The sequence below is a fragment of the Petaurus breviceps genome, unplaced genomic scaffold, assembly GCF_028583685.1.
Source record: "Petaurus breviceps papuanus isolate PSGF00001 unplaced genomic scaffold, PetGlider_PUasm1.0 90808, whole genome shotgun sequence".
NCBI lineage: Eukaryota > Metazoa > Chordata > Mammalia > Diprotodontia > Petauridae > Petaurus > Petaurus breviceps.
Window position 1 is genome coordinate 17,512,831 of NW_027187349.1, and position 18,873 is coordinate 17,531,703.

At 45.1% G+C, this 18,873-nt stretch overlaps 1 protein-coding gene across 1 annotated transcript in view; it reads left to right on the top strand.

Moving 5' to 3' along the window:
- Nucleotides 1–9,078: 9,078 nt before the first annotated feature.
- The window catches only part of PCP4L1 (Purkinje cell protein 4 like 1), a 14,639-nt gene continuing 4,844 nt past the window's right edge, over nucleotides 9,079–18,873 (top strand). Inside the window, exon 1 of the mRNA XM_069070519.1 lies at nucleotides 9,079–9,384. Coding sequence (XP_068926620.1) covers nucleotides 9,376–9,384 — 9 coding nt within the window. The 5' untranslated portion in view covers nucleotides 9,079–9,375. The remainder of the gene's footprint in view (nucleotides 9,385–18,873) is intronic.

The window sequence follows — 18,873 nt, forward strand, 5'->3', positions numbered from 1 at the left end:
ATTCCATTAAATTGGTATCCTGTATTTTTTTGAGCTGTTTTGCTACAGATGGACACCCACATTGTTTCTAGTTCTTTTCTATCCATAAAGGGTGCTGCTACAAATATTTTGGTGTTATCTCAGGCCTCTGTTTCTACATTTGAACTGCTTGGAGTATCAGCCTGGTAGTAGGATCACAAAGTCAATAAGTGTAGACAGTTTAATAATTTTTCTTTTCTCAATTTCAAATCAATGTCCAGATGGATATCCAAATATCCATTTTAGACAGATGGATGGTTCTACCAGCAGAGTATTAGTGTGCCTGGCTTCCCACAACTGTTCCAACATTAACTGTTCCTGTTTTGGGCCATCTTTGCCAATTTTCATTGTATAAGGTAAAACCTTTATTTATTTAATTTATCTATTTTAGTTGCTTTATTTTGTATTTCTCTATTAGTGACTTAAAGTGTTTTCCAATGGTCATTCGTACTGTGAAATCCTTTTGAAAACTGTTCATAGCCTTTGATCACTTATCTAGTAAGGAATAGAGTTCTTGTTATTATATGTTGTTAGTCAGCCAATGTGGGCAGCAAGTGGCACAGTGGATAGAATGCCAGGTCTGGAGTCAGAAAGACCCAAGTTCAAATTTTACCTCAGACACTTATTAGCTGTGTGACCCTGGGCAAGTCACTTAACCCTGTTTGCCTGGGTGAGCTGGAGAAGGAAATGGCAAATCTCTCCAGTGTCTTTGCCAAGAAAACCCTAAATAAGGTCACAAAGAGTATGAAATGACTGAACAACATCAATAAGCATTTATTAAAGTACTGGGCACTGCGCTAAGATCTATAATACAGAAAAGAGGTGCTCATAGGGAAGGGAAAAAGCATTTACATGGCACCTATTATGTGCCAAATACAAATCATTTGATCCTTACAATAGTCCTATAAGGTAGGTACTATTATTACTCCATTTTATAGCTGAGGAAATTGAGGTTAAGTGACATGCCTAGAGTTGAACCCCTAATAAGCATCTTAGGTGAAATTTGAACTCAGGTCTTCCTGACTCAAGACCTAGTGCTCTATCCATGGCATCACCAACCAATGGCTGGGGAGACAATAAGCAAATAAATAGGTGCAAACAAGCTATATACAGGATAAATAGCAATAATTAACCCAGGGAAGGCCTTAGAATCAAGAGGAGTTAGAAATGCTTTCTATAGAAGGTGGTATTTTAGTTGATTTTTGTTGGAACTAAGGAATCCAGAAGGCAGAGATGACAAGAGTTCCAGGCATGGGAGACAGCCAGAGAAAATTCCAGGAGCTAAAAGGCCAGAACAGCAAGGAGACCAGTGTCATTGGATGAAAGAATTTGTGGCAGGGAGTAAGGTGTAAGAAGACTGGAAAGGTGGGTGGGAAGAGATAGATTATTAAGGATTTTGAATGTCAGGCTTTGTATTTGATTCTGGAGGCAATTAGGGAGTCACTGGAGTTTGGGAGTGGAGGGAAGGTGTGACATGATCAGACCTGCACTATAGGAAAATGAAGGATGGAGTGGGGAGAGACTTGAGGATGGGCAGACCCATCGGCAGACTATTGCAATAGTACAGGTGTGAGGTGATTAGGGCCTGCACCAAGGGGGTGGCAGTGGCAGAGGAGAGAAGGGGACCTAATAGAGAGATACTGCAAAAGGGTCAATTCTTTATACATTTTGGATTTCAGATTTTTACTGGTGATATTTGGTGTAACTATTTTCTCCCCCACTTTATGGTTTCTCTTATTTTATTTTCCTTGACCTTATTCTTCTCCTCTTCTTTCCCACTGTCACTACATTATGTCTGGATGCATTATTAATTCAGCCTCTGTGATATATGTGTTGAGCATTTCAAATCAGCTCATGTCCTGCTTTCCTTAAACCTACATAAAAGTAGTGATTTTCTCTATTAGTTATCCAGTGGGAGGGAGCACAGTATCTGAGTGGTACTCTACTGGTGAAACCTGACCAGTGTCTCTCCAGTCTCTCTAGTTTATGTAGGAGTACAATCTCTAAGGGGAAGAGAGGTGGGGGGAGGGTGGCAACTAGGTGGTGCAGTGGATAGAGTACTAAGCACCGATGGCTACAGTCAGGAAGACCTGAGTTCAAATTTGGCCTCAGACACTTAGCAGCTACATGACCCAATATATGACTTATATGACTTAAATGTAAGTCATTTAATCTCTTTTGCCTCAGTTCCTCATCTGTAAAATGAAGACACACTGGAGAAGGAAATGGTAACTACTTCAGGATCTTTTCCAAGAAAATCCTATGAACTTTTCCATGGGGTCATGTAGAGTGGAACACAAGAGAACAATAGCTTTCCTAGGATGTTGCAGTACTGCTACTCTCCACCAGAGGGTGCTCAGCCTGCATATTTTTGTTGTTCAGTTGTGAGCTCTATCCACCCACCTCCTACCCTTGAGGGTGGGTTCAGAATTTAATTCAGTGGATGACATGGAATAAATATTACTCAAAATATTAAAATATGGACTTTCCAGTCAATACACAAGTCCAGAGCCCTTATATAGATGTGGGTTGGTCTGTCCATACTCTGTTCCCTCTGGTCATAGTTCCAGTCACATCCACAGAAATATATATATTTTTTAATGGGGTGGGGAAAGAAATTGGTTAGTACTCTTATACTCCAATCATCTCATAAATCTCTTCCCTCTTGTTTTCCCAGATCTCGAGGAGAAAAATTTTCGGAATCACTGACTCCCATAACTTACAGAAAAGAGAGAGGCAAAAGGGGTGTGTGTGTGTGTCTGTGAGTGTGTTCATTTGTATGCACATGTGGCACAGCCTTTTCTTCCTTATTCATCTGCTGATGTAATTCTTAAGTGGCCGCCATTGGTCCAGGATCTAGATTTACTCCACAGTCTGGTCTATGGCAGTTTTATCCCATTTTCTCAAGTCCACTGTAGCTGCAGTCCTATAGTTTATAGCCTTAAAGAGAGTTAACTAGAACACTAATAGGTTGAGTGATTTGTCCAGCATCACTTTGCCATATTGTGGCAAAGCCAGATGTTGAACCTATGAGCTGATATTGGAACAGCAACAGCTGGAATTCAGTGATAATGCCAGCAGATAATAATGATAGTTGGTATTTATATAGTTTTTATATACCTCTATCTATCTATCTATCTATCTATCTATCTATCTATCTATCTATCTATCTATCTACCTCTCTATCTACCTCTCTATCATCTGTCTGTCTCTGTACCTTATTTCATAAATATCACCAGCACCAACTACTGACCAGGGCAACAAAAGGCAAGCCAGCTTAGCTAAAGTAGAAAGGAATCCTGAGGAAGAGACAGAAGGTGGCTTGTGATATGGGGTCAAACCATTGTCACCTCTCAGTGGAGACTGCCCAGAACACGTTTCAGCTAAGGGTCACTTCCACTTCCCCCCCCCCCCACAAGCCCACTGCCTGTAGCCATCATCCAGGGGAGCAATCTTTGTATAGATGAAACCTAGCAACTGCTGCTACAGGCACTTCAGTCCCTACAACCTCATAAGGTTTTATCAATGTCATTAAAGAAAAAGCATTATCATCTTTGCCACTGCACACTAAGAACCTTTCCATCTGACTTGTAGCCAAAACTTCTCGTATTTATTATGTCCCCCTCTTAGAATATGAACTTCTTTAGAGGAAGAACTACCTTGTTTTTCTATTTGTGTCCTCAGCACTTAGCACATAGTAAGTGCTTAATAAATGCTTTTTTTTTTCACTCATTCATTCATTCAGACCCATGGTAGCAAAGAGCAGCCCAATAAAGAACACCTCAGTGGAGAAACCAGCAGAGAGAAGTGTGGTGGAGAAGGCAGATCATCAGAGGACCCCAGATCAACTGAGAAAGTGGATCACAGCCCACTCACACACCAGTGGATATCGATAACTCAGCAGGTAAGCAAGTAGCAACTACAGAGGCAGAGATTTCCAACAGGAACTGACTCTCCCTGAAGTGTAGGCAGGTATGTTCCCCAGCTACATGTGTATGTAAGTGCCCCTAGGTGTGGGTTCCTCCAAAGAATACCATTGGCCCTACTTATAGCCCCACCTCCAAAGCCCTCGTGAGAGGTGACCTATTTTCTCTGCAGTTGCTTAGCCCCTACCACCTCAATAGCCCTCCTCAATGTGCCACACTTGTTCCTGTCTCCCACTGGTGATGTGGTCATCTGTGAGAGTACAGCCCTGTATGTACTGGGGTGGAAGGAGCTATTTTGTTACTTATTTCGTTTATTTAAATGTCCTATGCTTTGAATTAATGTGGCTTCTAATTGTTTTAGTAAAAGAAACAGATTGGAGGAATGGTGCTGGGTGGGGGATTATATGGCTTGTAAACTGGGGATTTTCAGAACATACTGACCCACAACATGCTTCGAATTTAGAATAACTTTTCAGGGTTCTTTTTGCTAAATAAGAAAATCTGAGAAGATAGAGAAGACTAACATCTGAGGAAATCAGAAAAAAAAAAAAACTTCATAGGAAGGTGGGATGGGAAGACCTGAGTAGAGACCTGAAGGGAGCCAGTGATTCTAAGAAGCAGAGAGGAGGGAAGCCTCCAGGATCATCCTGGTATCCTCCATCAGAGCTGAAAGGCACCTCAAGAGATGATCTAGTCCAGCCCCCTCATGTTACAGCTAAGGAAAGGGAGGCCCAGACAGCGAAGTTCTTCAGTTCCTTGCCCAAGGGCGTACATACAGCTAGTAATACTTTCTAGCTTAGATCTTCTGATTCTGACTCTAGCTTTCTTCCTAGCAGTCTAGACTAACTATGTAAGTAGAGGGAAGGCAATGGGTGCTAGGGAGGTGGAATTGATAAGACTTGGCAACTGATTATATATGAGGGAGTGAGGGAGAGAGAAGATTCAAGGATGACACATTGGAAACCTGGACAGACTAGAATGAGAATACTCCCAACATAAATTGGGAAGTTTGGAGGAGGAATGAATGAATGAAAAAGTATTTAAGTGCTTCCTATGTGCAAAGCATCGTGCTAAGTAACTAAGGACTCAGTGAGGGGTGAGACTGTCCCTGCTCTCAGGGAGCTCACATTCTAAATAATACATGAAGGTCTTGGCTGCAAGTTAGATGGAAAGACCTGGGGGCCCTTAGAGAGCAGCAGCAAAACAGTAAAACTTGTGCTTTAATGTTTTGGGGGAGTTTTTGCTTTTTTTTTGGAGGGGAGAAGGCAAGGCAATTGGGGTTAAGTGACTTGCCCAAGGTCACACCGCTAGTTTAGTGTTATTTTCGTTACTAAAACCCTATTAGTCTCTGATTTGGCAGTGTACAGGACACTGGTGGTAAAAGCTTCATTTTCTGGGTCTTCTGAAATTTGGGCTGTTTGAGGAGGTGGGGGCTACAACACCTGCAGAGGAAATAGCTAGGTCACATCTCCATGATGGCTAGAAATAGAGCCCGTGGTATTCGTTGGGGGGAGGGGGTACTGCTGTTCCCAGGGCTGTTGGGGCTACTTACCCACCCCTAGAAGTTGGAGTTGATTTTGATTATACTAATGAGAGAGAGCACTAACAATTAGGTTCTATGCTACATTGTTTTCTGTTTTCTGAGGTCACCAAGTGGTGTAAAAGATGCTGTTCAGAAAACGAGGCAAGCTATTTATGTAACGAGAAAGGGAGCGCTGCCACGGCCCTATGAAATGGTGAGGTGTGCCCCTTTTAGACTTTCGTCCATTTGTACTTTTGAAAACACAGTGCCCTGACATCTGTCTCTGTTACCTGCCTCCTATATCTGTATGGACCGAGGGGATTCCACTGACCAAGGAAGCCCTTGATCAATCTCTTACTACACATGGAATATTATGCAATTTAAAGAAATCTGGGTAGAGCCTTCTAAGGGAGGGCACGGATAGGGAGGGACAAGCAGAAAGAAAGAATGGACAGTTTGGATCTGCACATGCCATGGAAGGAGTGCTCTCCTTGATGGGATCATGGATCCTTTGAAATGTAGAACTGAAACATTGAGATAGCCATTATGTAACTATTTAAAAACTGCTGGAAGGCTTCCTTTAATAAAGAAAAAAATTTCCAATGCTAATTAGCCACTCATTAAAAAGGGAAAAAGGAAAGGAGGTAGCAACATAGAAAAAAAGTTGGAACTGCCCTAGTTAGCAACTTAGTAACCCAGGCTACTATATCCTTGTTGAAAGGTGAGTCATGGAATCTTAGGCATATGGGGATGAAGGGGGTACAGAGATCTATTACTGGGGGGGGGTAAGAGGGAGTGAGGTGGGTGGAAAGAAGGACCAAGGTTTCCAGCGTCACAATGTAGGGATTTGGTTAGAGTGGGGCAGGATGGGGTGGCTCTGGGAGGGAAGTAGGGAAAAGGTCACCAGTTCCCATTGCAGAGGTCACTTGCATAGACTTTCAGGCTTTCCACTGGTAGTACTGAGGAGGCTTAAAATGAAACTCCTCACCACAGTCCCAGCCAGGCCTTTTCAATCCTCTCCTGGGACAATCTATAGGGACTCAGGCTAGGGTCAGGAGTATGGTAGTAGTTAAAAGGAGTTTTTTAACCATGACTCTAAATTAAGGGTTTAAATACAGTCTAAATGGTGGCAGAGAGTATAGTTTAAAAGAGAAGTGCCTAAGATCTTCTTTAGTTAGCTGTCTGTATGCAGCTGTCTGGGGTCTGAAAGCATGAACAGTTGAATCAGCCCCTGTGGCTATGCTAATAAAAGTCTTCCCCTTTGGGGAAAAGCACTGGACAACAAGTAAAAATCAGCACAGACTAGTTCCCTGGAAATTCCAGGAGAGAGTAATAAAGAGCAACCAGTTAACGAGAATAACTCTGCAGAGGACTCTGTTGGACAGAGAAAGTATCTTATAGACCGCCATCTTCACCAGAAGACCTCAGAGAAATATGAAGAAGGATTTTAGTGGGGATGCAACTTTAGGTGTATGAATTGCACTGGCTGTGTGGCGTGTTCCCTAGCTATGTGTTCTTTGTATACAGTTCCTTCCCCTGGTGGTATGGTAACTTTTGGGAGAGTGTACCTCTGGTGTTTATTGGGGGAATCTTTTTTTTTTTTTTTTGCCATTTATTTTGTTTTGAACTGTGTCCTCTGGTTAGCCTAGTAAATGAAACATATAGGTAGGTGACTTGTGAGCTGTGGTTTTGAGTGGATTCAGATTCCCAAAGTGTCTTGGAGCTAGGCACAATTTCAGAAGAGCTGTATGTGAGAGATATTTGGGGACAAAGAAGAATGGTGCGATCCTGGAAAAAGAAAGATTAAGATCTAGTGATTGGAGGGGAGAAGTTGTTTGAGACATTGCCTGAAAGTTAAGGAAAGCTAAGCAACAGCTATGAGGGAGGTGAACTTTTGCCATCAAGGAGGATAGCAGGGGGAAAGCATCTAAAGGCTTTTAATACTAAAACTGCAAATGGTTGGCATTGCCTGTGGGTATTTTTCTAGAAAGTCAGAGAGTATCTTAAGTGACAGACTTCAACGACTAATGAAATGAAAGGCAGAGGTTCTGATAAGCAATGGCTGATAATAGTTGAAATTTAGTTAAGGTATATGACTTGTGAAAAGCAACATGAACTAATAGCTAGAGGGCTATACCTGGAGCCAGGAAAGCTGGGGTCCAAGCCCTATCTTGGATTGTTGAGTCATTTAAATTGGGTCCAGCTTTTTAGGGTCCTATTTGAGGTTTTCTTGGCAAGATACTGGAGTGATTTGCCCTTCCCTTCTCTAGTTCATTTTATAGATGAGGAAACTGAGGCAAACAGGATTAAGTGATTTGTCCAGGGTCACATAGCTAGTAAGTGTCTGAGGTCAGATTTGAACTCAGGAAAATGAGTCTTCCTGACTCCAGGATCCAGGTTCAGCACTCTATTCACTTCAACAGCTGGCTGCCCAGACATTCAAGCTCACTACGAGACTGTGAGCAAGTCATTTAATGTCTTAATGCTGTAGATAAGTCTCTGGGATGATATTGAAGTGATAGTTCTGACTTCCATTAGAAGAGGAAGCTTTCTTACCTGGGAATTCATCGTAAAAAAGAAATTATAGGTCTAGTCCCTAATACTTACTATGTGGCTTGTACCTAAATGTTCTTTTTAAATTTTGAATCAATTGCCTTCCCAGTCCCACCCCCCACTCCAAACCATAAATATTGATAGTAAATAGAGCGTAGCGGAAAGAGGTCCTGATTAGGAATTCAGGAGAGCTGGCTCACTGTTCAGCCTCGAAAAGGTCACAGCCCATTTTCCGGATTTAGTTTCCCCTTCTGCAAAATGAGGAGCCCGGACATGAAGAATTGTGGTATCTGTGTCTGTAGGTATACAACACAGATTGGATTAACTGCATTTTCATCCATATCTCTCCATCAGCTAGTCTCCTTATCTAAAGGTATTCCAGTTGCTTGGTGCTTAGTAACGAAATTCCTGGCACTGTGCTTCGGAGGAACTGACCAGACTTCAGAGGGCATGCTTTGCCAAGTAAAACAGCTTCAATCCAGAAATGTGCCGTATGTGTTTAAGCTCCAGGGTGAGAATGTAGGCTCCCTGAGAGCAAGGGAGCACACTCCGAATTTCTTTGTAGCCTCTACAATGCACAGGATGCTAGCAAATGTGTTACTGGCATTCAGTCCTTGGAGGGGAGGGTGAAAATGGACAAGTTATGATTATAACAGTCAAGCACTTGGTCTCAATTTTCTCCATCATCTTAAATGGAAACACTTTGGAGTGATCATGACTTTTCTTTCTTCTTTGCCCCCTACCTATATACATCAGCAAGAATCAGTTAAGTGGTTCCAAGTGACATCTGTTGGATCTTCCCTTTCCAATCCATGCTCTCTCTCTACTTCCCATCACCCCTTGCTATTTCCCTCCCAACTTTTCCCTCCTGCTTTATTTCTCAAACAAGCACTCCCCGTCTTCATCTCCCCCCCCCCCCCATCTCCCCCTCCCTCCTTCTCGCTTGTCTATCTTACCCTAGTTTGGAAATGCTGCAAACCACTGAGCCTTCTGCCATTGGTTGGGCCCAATTGTCAGTCTGCCGGAATAAGGCATCTCCATTGGCCAAGCCGGAGGTGGGTCCCGGGAGCTGGATATAAAACACGGGGCGGGCATCGCGGAGCTGCTTTGACAGAACAGGTCGGAAAGGGATAACGGGTTGGGAGCGAAAGGGCTCGGAAGCTGGGGTGCTGAGTGCCCAGCAGCGGGGGGTCCGTCTTCATTCCTTCCGCTTGTGTGCCCAGCCCCACGCGCCCCGCTCTCGGGCAGCCCGTTGAGACAACTGCCGACGGCCAACGGCTCCCTGAGACAACCGCTGCCCCAGCTAGCCCCTTCACCCGCGGGTGCAGTTCCCACAAAGAGCCCTGTCCTTCCGCCATGAGTGAGGTGAGCCCGCTAGCTGGGGGCCGCCCCCCGACCCTGCCCTGCCCCGGGGAGGGAGAAGAGGAGGTGGGGGGCTGCTGCGGGAGCGGTACCCCGAAAGGGACGCGTTGCGGGGTCACCCGTGGAGGGGGGATCATGGAGCCCTGAGGCAGCCCGTCCACACCTGCCCACCTCGTGGAAGCCCAGAGCTTCGAGGAAGAGGGTGGCTGACCCCTTATGTCACTAGGATGCGAGCTGACTGCCAAGGGCGGCAGGAGCTTTAGGGGTGAATGCTGTGGTGTGGGTGGGGGGATGGATTAGAGCTCAGAGTGGCAGCCTTTCTACCCACCTCTCCTCGCCCCAAATCCCCCCAAGATTCTTCCACTCTGCAACTCTGGCTGCCTGGTTCCTGGGGTTATTCCTGGGCACCCCAGGTGCATTCCTTCCCCCTCCAATCTAAGGATTCATCCTTCATTTATTATTTATGCACTTCTCTGACAACCCTCCACCCTCCTCCCTGCCTCCTCCCTCCTTCCTCTACCCTTCCCTCAGCTCAGGAGACTTTTCCTTCTTTAGGAAAAAAAAAATGGGGCGGGGGCAGTCCTCTGCTGGGGGCATATTGGAGTCTAGGGACAAGCTGTGCTATCATCTTCAATAGTATACCTTGGTGGGTAGTTTCCATAGTCTCATATTCAAAGATCTATCTTGGGGGTGGGGGATTGAAGGTGGAGAAGTACCCTTAAGTAGTATACATCCCTCCCTCTGCAGTGTTAGTCAAGCTGTATGGCTGCCAGGGGAAACCTCATTGGAAATGAGGGTGACCACTCTCAATACAGTCGTCTTATGGCATTCTGGTCTCACACTGTATCCATGAGGGAGGGCAGAGCACTGACTTTGAGGAATGTCCCCCAGTTGTCTGCTTGTGCTAACTTGTTAATGGTCCCAGATCCAGAAATCAACATTCTCTTGCTAAAATATAGCTATCTTGGGGAGTGACAGCTCCAGCTTGTTTCCTAATGCTGTTTTCTTCTCAGAGTCCCCTTAGTGACTTGGGATTGTCAGGAAGATGTGTAGAATTTCTTTCTGGGCATGAGTTAACCCCAACTTCTCAGGTTGGTGCCAGAACCTTCTGTTTCTTGATTCTCCTTTCGAGGTAATGGAAGGGGGCAGGGGAGAGAAATAGTACAAATATTCCCAAGGTCATCTGTTTAGAAACAGGGCCTTGGAGTTCTGATTCCCAATTGAAGGCTCAGGCTACAGAATTATTCTACTCCCTCTTGCTGGGGGATACCATCCAGGGTGCTAATTAGTTCCAACCACAAAGTTTTCTTTGGTTGCTATGCCCACTAAGTTTATCTTAATAAATTCAGTTAGTCTAGGGGCCACCAGATGAATGGAAATGGCTCCAGCCCCTCAGCTGATTGCAACCGTGACCAAAGGGAGCTTTCAGAGAGGGAGCAGAAAATGGACCAAGACTACCTCCTTTCTTTACCCCCAGCTTTGTTACTAAGGACTAATGTGAGAGCTGAGGTGACTTTAACACTTACCTGGTCCAACCCTTCTCCCCACCATTGTATTTGGCAGATGAGGAAAGCAAGTCCCAGAAAGATGAAATCACTTTCCCAGAGTCACTATAGCTTAAAAAAAAAAAAAAGCAAATCTAGGCCTTGAACCCTGGCCTTCAAGACTCCATTACATCATGCTTCCACCTTTAATGTGGATGCAAAGATTTTCTTCTTTCTCCCTTCACTGAGGTATAGGGTTGATCCCTCCTGGCTGTTTCTAAATTTGAAAGTTGCCACTCAAGCTGCCCCTGGGGTCTAAGCTCTAAGAATTGTGACTACATGGAGCCAATGAGGTTATTATCCTCTTCTGTTGTAGAGAGGGCCCAGCTCCTCTGTGGGACACTGTTCTAGGAGATGGTGTTCAGTTTAGGGTTCTGATCAGAGAAAAACAATTTCACTGGAAGGAAAAACAATTTGATATCTTAAGGGCACATAGGTCCTGGGGGGGGGGAGTGGAGGGGGTGCCTGACTCCATAGCTGGGTCTGATCTCAGTCTGGTGGGTAGTGGGGTAGGGAGTAGAATCTCATGATAGAGGATGAACCATCTCTGTGCTCTGTGCTGCTGGGTGTTCCCAGTCTGTCAGAATGAAGGGGATCGAAATAACAATTTGTCTATTGAAACTGTCCTCCTTAGCACACAATTGAGCCCAGCACTAGAGATGGATATATATAAAAATCAAACTGCAAAGATGAACCACCTGGGTGTGTACAGGGACCAGCTGACTCTGGAGCTGTTCCCCAAGGGGTCCCTGCTTCCCAGGGGGCTCAGGCCCAGCCTGTTTTCTTCCTCTCGTTAAGACTGTGATGAAAATCGGAAGTGCTGACTGAAGGTCCGGAGCTCCAGGGAGACTCCGAAGTCCCTCAGTCTTTTTAGCCCATCCCTCCGGGCAGAAGTGCCCAGCTCGGGGAAGCCCTGGGTACCCTGCATCTTACGCAAGCTTTACCTCCTCCGCTTGTCCCTTTCCTTACTCCAGAGAAGCTGTAGGAAAGGGAAGGTTTGGAATTCCCTTAGGAGATCCCCATTTCACCTGGAAAACCAGTGCTGGGGGAATCCCCTTGGACTTTACTTGCACTGAAGCTGAAGGGGCTTAAGGTTAGGGGGTGAAGACACAGTGGGGACGGCAGTCTGTTCTGTTGGGTTTTCTTGGCTCTTGTCATCCAGTACTGCAGCAATGGATTTCCCTTTGAATGTGTTCGCGTCTGCATGCGCATAAGGAGCTGCTAGAGACTAGTTTATGGACATTTACAGCTTCAAGTAGGGTTTGGTGGCTATGGCTGGGTCTGGGGGTCTGGTTTAGTAGCAGGAGAATTTGGTGCATCTTGTATAGTTCTGTAGCTTCTATTTAAAGAAGAGATGAGGATGGGGTTCACCTGAGACCCTGGTTCCTTTCTGTAACCCCACTGTCATGCAGTGAATCTGGTTGCTTAAAGCACAATTCTGATTTTTCTCCTCCTCTTCTTACTTTGCTGCATTCCTGACCTGATGGAAGTCCCTTACTGGTGCAGTCCCTTACTCCAATAGGCTTTCTGTTGAAATGGGCCATATGGGCATCTAGGTAGCTACTCAGGTGGGTCTATGCTGCATTGCCACTTAGCAAGGGCTGGAGTGGTTGGAAATTCACTAGCAGCATTCTGGAGGAATTCAGAAATACTGCCTTCTTTATCATGTTACTATTTCCCTTGGGCATAGTATATACCCCACTTGGAATACATGCTGTTATCTTAGCACATCTGGGTATATATGTCAGCATCTGGTTCCTGTCCTTCTCCTCTTACTCTGCTGCAATCCTGACCTCACCAAAGCATAGAGGTACTCCCTCATCCCAATAGTCTTTCTGTTGAAATGGGGCATATGAGTGTCTAGGTGACCTCAGATGGGTCAGAGCAACCCTCCCCATGATGGAATCTCTGTCAAGGAACACAATTCTGTTGTGACCTCTCCAAGCCAGTATGCTAGAAACCTGGTACAAACCTGGAATGACCCTGTGTTTCTTAATAAATACTTGTTAATTTTTTTTCTCTCTCTCTTTCTCAGTTCCATCCTTTTAATAGAATTCTTACATAAAACACAAGAGCTTCTTATCATTAGAATACTTACATATATGAAGTAACCTAATGTTTTCCACTCATGAATGGATGAGGAGAGAAAATGAAGCCTAGCTGGGTATCAAGTTTGTAACCTATTAGAAGATTTGAGACTAAGGATTGGAAGAACCGGGTTCAGCACAGTTTTTTGAGATTGGTGTGATAAGTTGGTGTGATAGGCTGCTCCTTTGGTCCAGGAGAAATGGAGAATCCTATGGTCCTATGGCCTAAAAATATGTCTCGTCCTTCCAGCAAGAATAGCAGTCCATAAACTCTTGGAATTGGAGTGGGTGGGGTGTAAGAGGGAGTCTCTACTGAGGCTCATTGGGTAAAGTGATCACATTCAAATGGACGCTAAGGAACCAAAATCTTGCACTTGTAGCCAAGGGGTAACTCTGGGTATTTACTAGTGTAGTTAGAGATGTTGGAATTTGGGGGGAATCTAGTAAAAAAAGGTGATTCAGAGAGAAGATCCTCTGTCACTATTCATGTCCTTTGGGAGAATCAGGTGCAAGACTATCCTGGAATGTAGAAGTATAGTTGTATTCTGTCTTAAGAAAACCCCAATTAAAATCTCAACTAAAAGAGCATAAATTAGGAAGTCATTTTACTTTATAATGATGTGACATAGGGTTCTTTTAAATTACTTGTTTCACCAGTGCATTTAAACCAAATTGATTTATATGCATTTTTTTTTTTCAGGAAAATACTCTTTTATATCCTTCACTGAAGTCTTACTTTCAGGCTCCCTAGTGACCCTGGGTTCTTAAAGGCCATACCGGTGAAGTGTAAGCTCTGGTAGGTCCTGCCAAGATGGAGACTCTGAGTACATGCTTGGCAATAAAACAGGTCTCTCATCCAAGGGCCAGTCTAGCTAAGAGCTGAGAGGCTTAATGCCAGAAAGCTGGCCACCAGGTGAAAGGGTTTTTTTGGCCCTAGCACTTCATGAAGCCTACTAAGGTGTTGATGGTTATCTACTAAGATGTTGTTGGAACTTCCACACTGATAAAATTATGGGTCTTTTGGAGTAACTACTATGTACAATTAAGTATGAAACACAGAGGCTATGTCTTCAAAATTAGGCCATATAGAGAGAGGGGGAAAGAAGTTTATCATGGGTCAAAATGTGACAGGAGAAACTGGTGGGGGCAGGGACCCCCAGTTTAAATTCATCTCTGTCCATTTTCTAATACAAGGCATCTAATCACTTTAGTGATACGCCATGCTGGTTGACAAATGCATTGCAGGTATGGAGGTAGTTAACTGGAAGGAAAGGGTTTTCATGTCTCTTTGTATTATGGTGATTTCTATAAAAATGCTTACCACATATGGGTGTGAGGATCAATTAGGGTAATAGATATGAAAAGGCTTTTTCCATTTTAAAACACTAAATAATTACAAGGTGGTCATTGTTACTGGTACTACTAGACTACCACCACCTTGGCCCCTGGAGCTGATCAGAAACAGCTGCTACTACTGCATTGCAGAGAGGATCGATAGTATGAATTTCTTAAGACATCTCTGGCTGCTCGTAGTCCTGAGCAGCTGTTAGGTTCACTGGATGTTGGGGATAGGACTGATGGGTCAGGTTTAGGTATTAAGCTCTTGAGTCAAAGGCATATTATTTCAAGTTAAGTTCACAAGAGCCTTGGGAGGAGAAATGTGAGAGGGAGAGAGAAGAGAGAATCTTCTGAACTGTTGATGATAAGCAAAGACCCAGAGATTACCAAGCCTTAAGTGTGTAGTTTCCAGCATCCATGCTGTCTTACTCCTTAAACTGAGAGGATTCTACCCATTCCTCAGGGGAGGTAAATAGAGACTTCCCCTTTCCTTTAGTTGCCGGTGAAACCTAGAGCTTAAGGAATTCTTTTTTTTTTTTTTAAAGCAGTTGGGGTTAAGTAACTTGCCCAAGGTTACACGGAGAGTTTTTTTGTTTGGGTGTTAAATATCTAGGGCCGGAACGAATCCTGGTCCTTCCGACTCGCCGCCTGCGTTCTTTCTCACTGCGCCACCTAGCCGCCCCAGGAATTCTTAAATCACTTTCTCTACAACACCTAGGCTTAGGCTGTTTGGTTTTCCTAGGGGCTGGGCAGGAGCCTTTGTAAGCAAATCATTAGAAAGTCATGTGCATACCACATTTCTGTTTCCCACTAGGGTGACTCCAGAGTTGATGCCCACCTAGGTTTCCTGGCGCTTTGTCTAATGAAAGGAGATACCAGGACTGATTATGCCCTCTTACCCCCATTGTCCATGACACCTTTCTCCTCCCACACTAACCCCTCCTGCTGCGTGCTTGCTTGTTAGGCTGTGAGGGGATTAATACTTTTATTTTGAGTCATTAACACCATGGGTGGTATGCACACTGAAGATTATAGTAATAAATGGTGCCTTGGCACTACTCTTCCACCCAGTGTGAGGTGAAGGCACAGCCCTGAGCTATGTGCAATGTGCCGCAAATAACCACTCATTAAGCTGGTGCAGCCCAAGCTGGTGGAAATGGGGCTGGGGCTGTTGACTCACTGCATTCGGTGAGCTGGTTCGGTCAGCCATTCTGACTTTAGCTCTGGGTAGGGGGGAAGGGTATGGTGTCCTGCTATTCCAGGATTTAGGAGGAGGGATTGTTGGATGGGGGACCTGGGTTGGCTGGAAATCAAGATTATGAAGTCTTTCTTCCCTGTTCTTGGAGGAACCTGGGAAATAGGGTTTCTGGCATTCTTTGAGGGGTTTGTGATGAATAAGGATGAAGGATACCTGAGTTCTTTTTCTGACTATTATTATCTCAAGGGGTGACCTTGAGCAAGTATTTCTTGTTCTAGCTGTGTGAGGGCTGCAGCTGGATCCTGTTCTGAAGTGAATGTAGTTCCAGCAATCTCTCCAAAACAGAAGTATGGAAGAGCCTGCCAAGGGCACTTGGGAGTCACGGAGAACTTTCCCTCCTTTGGCAGTGCCCAGGAACTGACAGCAGGACACGGAACATAGCCAGGGAGGGGCTAGTATAGGGACTGAAGCCCCAGCTTGCCCCATGAGCTCAAACCTAGCCCATCAACTCTGTCTCCCTTTAAAGCCCTGGTACATTTAGGTTGGGGAGTTTATCAAATCTTGGTCTTTTAAAAAGAAGTCCTTCTTAGGATTCCCTGCTGGTGATTTGCAGACACATATTCATGATCACGAGCACGGGGCTTGGTATCATGTGCATGTAGCTATTTGTGCGTTTTCAGTCTGTGTTTGTGTATGGCCATATTCAGGATGCAGCATGTAGTTACCCAGGCAGAAGAGGTCAGTCTTTTGTTCCTAATGGCTGGTGCCCAGGATATCCTGCTGATTTTTCTTTAGGGGGGCCAGAGATATGGGAACCATAGAGTGAATTGTGCAGTTCACCCCTCCCGAGATGAGTTCCAACTTGCTGTTTGGAGCAGAGAGGGTGACACTATCTTGCCTGTTCTGGTGGCAGTGGTTGCTGTGGCAACACCATTAAAAATGAAAGGGAGATGAAAGAGGAAGAAGGGGAGGGGCTTGAGGAAGGGGCGGGCTGAGTCTGAGCCTAGGAGCTGATACCCAGGGTTATGCACAGCAACAAGGAAACCACCCCCAAGCTTCTCATGCCTTGGATTTCCCTAGAGCTGTGACCTGCTTCCTTTTGAGGAAAGGTGTGAAGGCAAGGGTGTGGGGCTTTGCCTAAACCTCTAGCTTTCCAGGTGCCTCTACCCAACTAGGAGAAATATCCCATCCGCAAATTGCGTGACCTTGCTTCTACACCAACACTGTCCTCATTAAATAACAAATTCAACTGTGGGATGTCCAAAGCCTGACTTCCGTTCTAGTCCTACAGGCTTCAGCCCCAAACCTCTACCTCCTCCATAAAGTACTGTACTACCTTGGGCAGGGAGAGCTAGAACCTGGTCCCACATCCCCCTGTCACAGCAGAATTGTCATTTCTTTCTTGAATTCCAATGCTCACTCAGGCTTGCAGCATGCACACTTTGGGTTGGGTCCAAGAAGTCCCAGAGAGGCATGCAAGCCTGAAGACTTGCTGGGGGGGAGGCCTGTCCCCTGCCTAAGACTGTTATACTCCCCTGCCCTGGAGAGCTGAAACCATTTTGGAGATTTTCTAATTAAAAAATCCGGAGTGGAGATGATTTGGAACTTTTGAATATCTGTGACACCCCAGATCATGATTTCTAGGACCAGTCCATACTAGAAGAGACCCCTCTAGGTATTCCTGTAGTGTAGAAGAGGTCCCCAGTCTCTAACTACCCACCCCTCCTCCTAATTCAGAAGGTCTGGGGGTTCCTTCCTCCCATTTAGCTTAAGTTGGGGATATTCTATGGCATTTCGACCACGGGTACCCTACTAGCTTGTCCTCATCACCTGTTTCCAAATTGTTAGAGTACCCCATGTACCTCTGGCTTTAGAACCTGCTTAAGTGAGTTAGGGAAGAGACTAGGAAACAATGTTCACCCTTCTTTTGATCTTCCTTTTTCAAGGTCATACATTGATGTGAAGGGAACCATTCTTTTGGTTTTCCTTCTCCCCTTCATAATAGCTTTATAGCTGCTAACAGAATGCGATCTCCCAGTTCTCAGAAAACAGATACCATGCCAGACACTCAGCTCAGGTAAGCTGACTGAGGAGAGAGGGGTAAACTGGCTTTGGACTTTATAGGAATTAGCACCTTCTTCCACACGAGAAGCTAGAATGCTTTTATGAATTAGTTAACTAACAGTTACTGTGCTAAGAAGATACAAAGAAAACACATGTGTGGCCATTTTCAATTGCTGGGAGGTTGGGAAGAAATAGGGGCATCCAGTTTTGGTGAAAGCAGGAACTGGGATAGGGGCAGGGGTGGGTATCATTTTGTCCCTTTGTGAAACATCCTGAGCCAGGGGATTTGGATGGGTTACCAGAGACAGCACCTGAGACGGTAGGCCAGCCCCTTTCCTTCCTTTGCTTCTGCTCCTTGTTTAGCCACATTCTCATGTGAGTCCATGCAAGAAGAGGAAAATAAAGTGTGCCCATAGGGAACTGGCAGCTAGAGCTTGGCTGATGGAACGGAACATGGTAGCATGAAAGGTCCCAAGTTGAGGAAGACAGGAAGGCAGGGAGTCTAGGAGAAGAGACATGGGCTCCATCGGGAAATGGCTGACTGGGACTGATGGCTCTCCAGGGTGAGGTTCTGTTGCTAATAAGTAAATAGGTATTATGGAGGTGGGGGGAGTGGAGAGGAAAGATGGAGAATGAATAACATTTGATACTCTGTGGATAGGGAAGCTCTTCTCAACCATGCTCACTGCCCACCAGGTAACATTTTCACTGCTGTGAAACCTTAGGGTGGAAGGCTGGGGGTGAGGAGGTAAGCAAGAGATTTAAGCCGAAAAGGAGAAGAGCTCAAGAGGCCAGGGCCATGGGCTGCACAGAGAAGTGAGAGACTTGCTAGATGGTTTATGAGAACCAGAGCTTTAATGGGGTTCCAAACCAAACTTCAAGTAAGGAGTTAGAGCATCATAGAACTGAGGGTGAAGGCTTTGGTTGGGACCCCATTCCCAAATCTTCAGCTCTCTGCACTAGCCCTGGCCAGATAGACCTCCCTAATGCATATGTTGCTAATTTGCTCCCAGTGGGATATAGAGGAAAAACTGAGCTATGGAATAAACCTTGCTAATAACTGTTTAGCATTTTGATAGTGAGGGGTGGGTGGTGGAGATGAAATCCCTAGGACTTTCTTTCCAACTCATGGCTTTGCCCTTCTTTGTGGGTAGGAGCATTTAATCAAGTAGAGGATTTTGACACCCCCTCCCCCCCCAACACACATGCACACACTCTCTCTCTCTCTCTCTCTCTCTCTCTCTCTCTCTCTCTCTCTCTC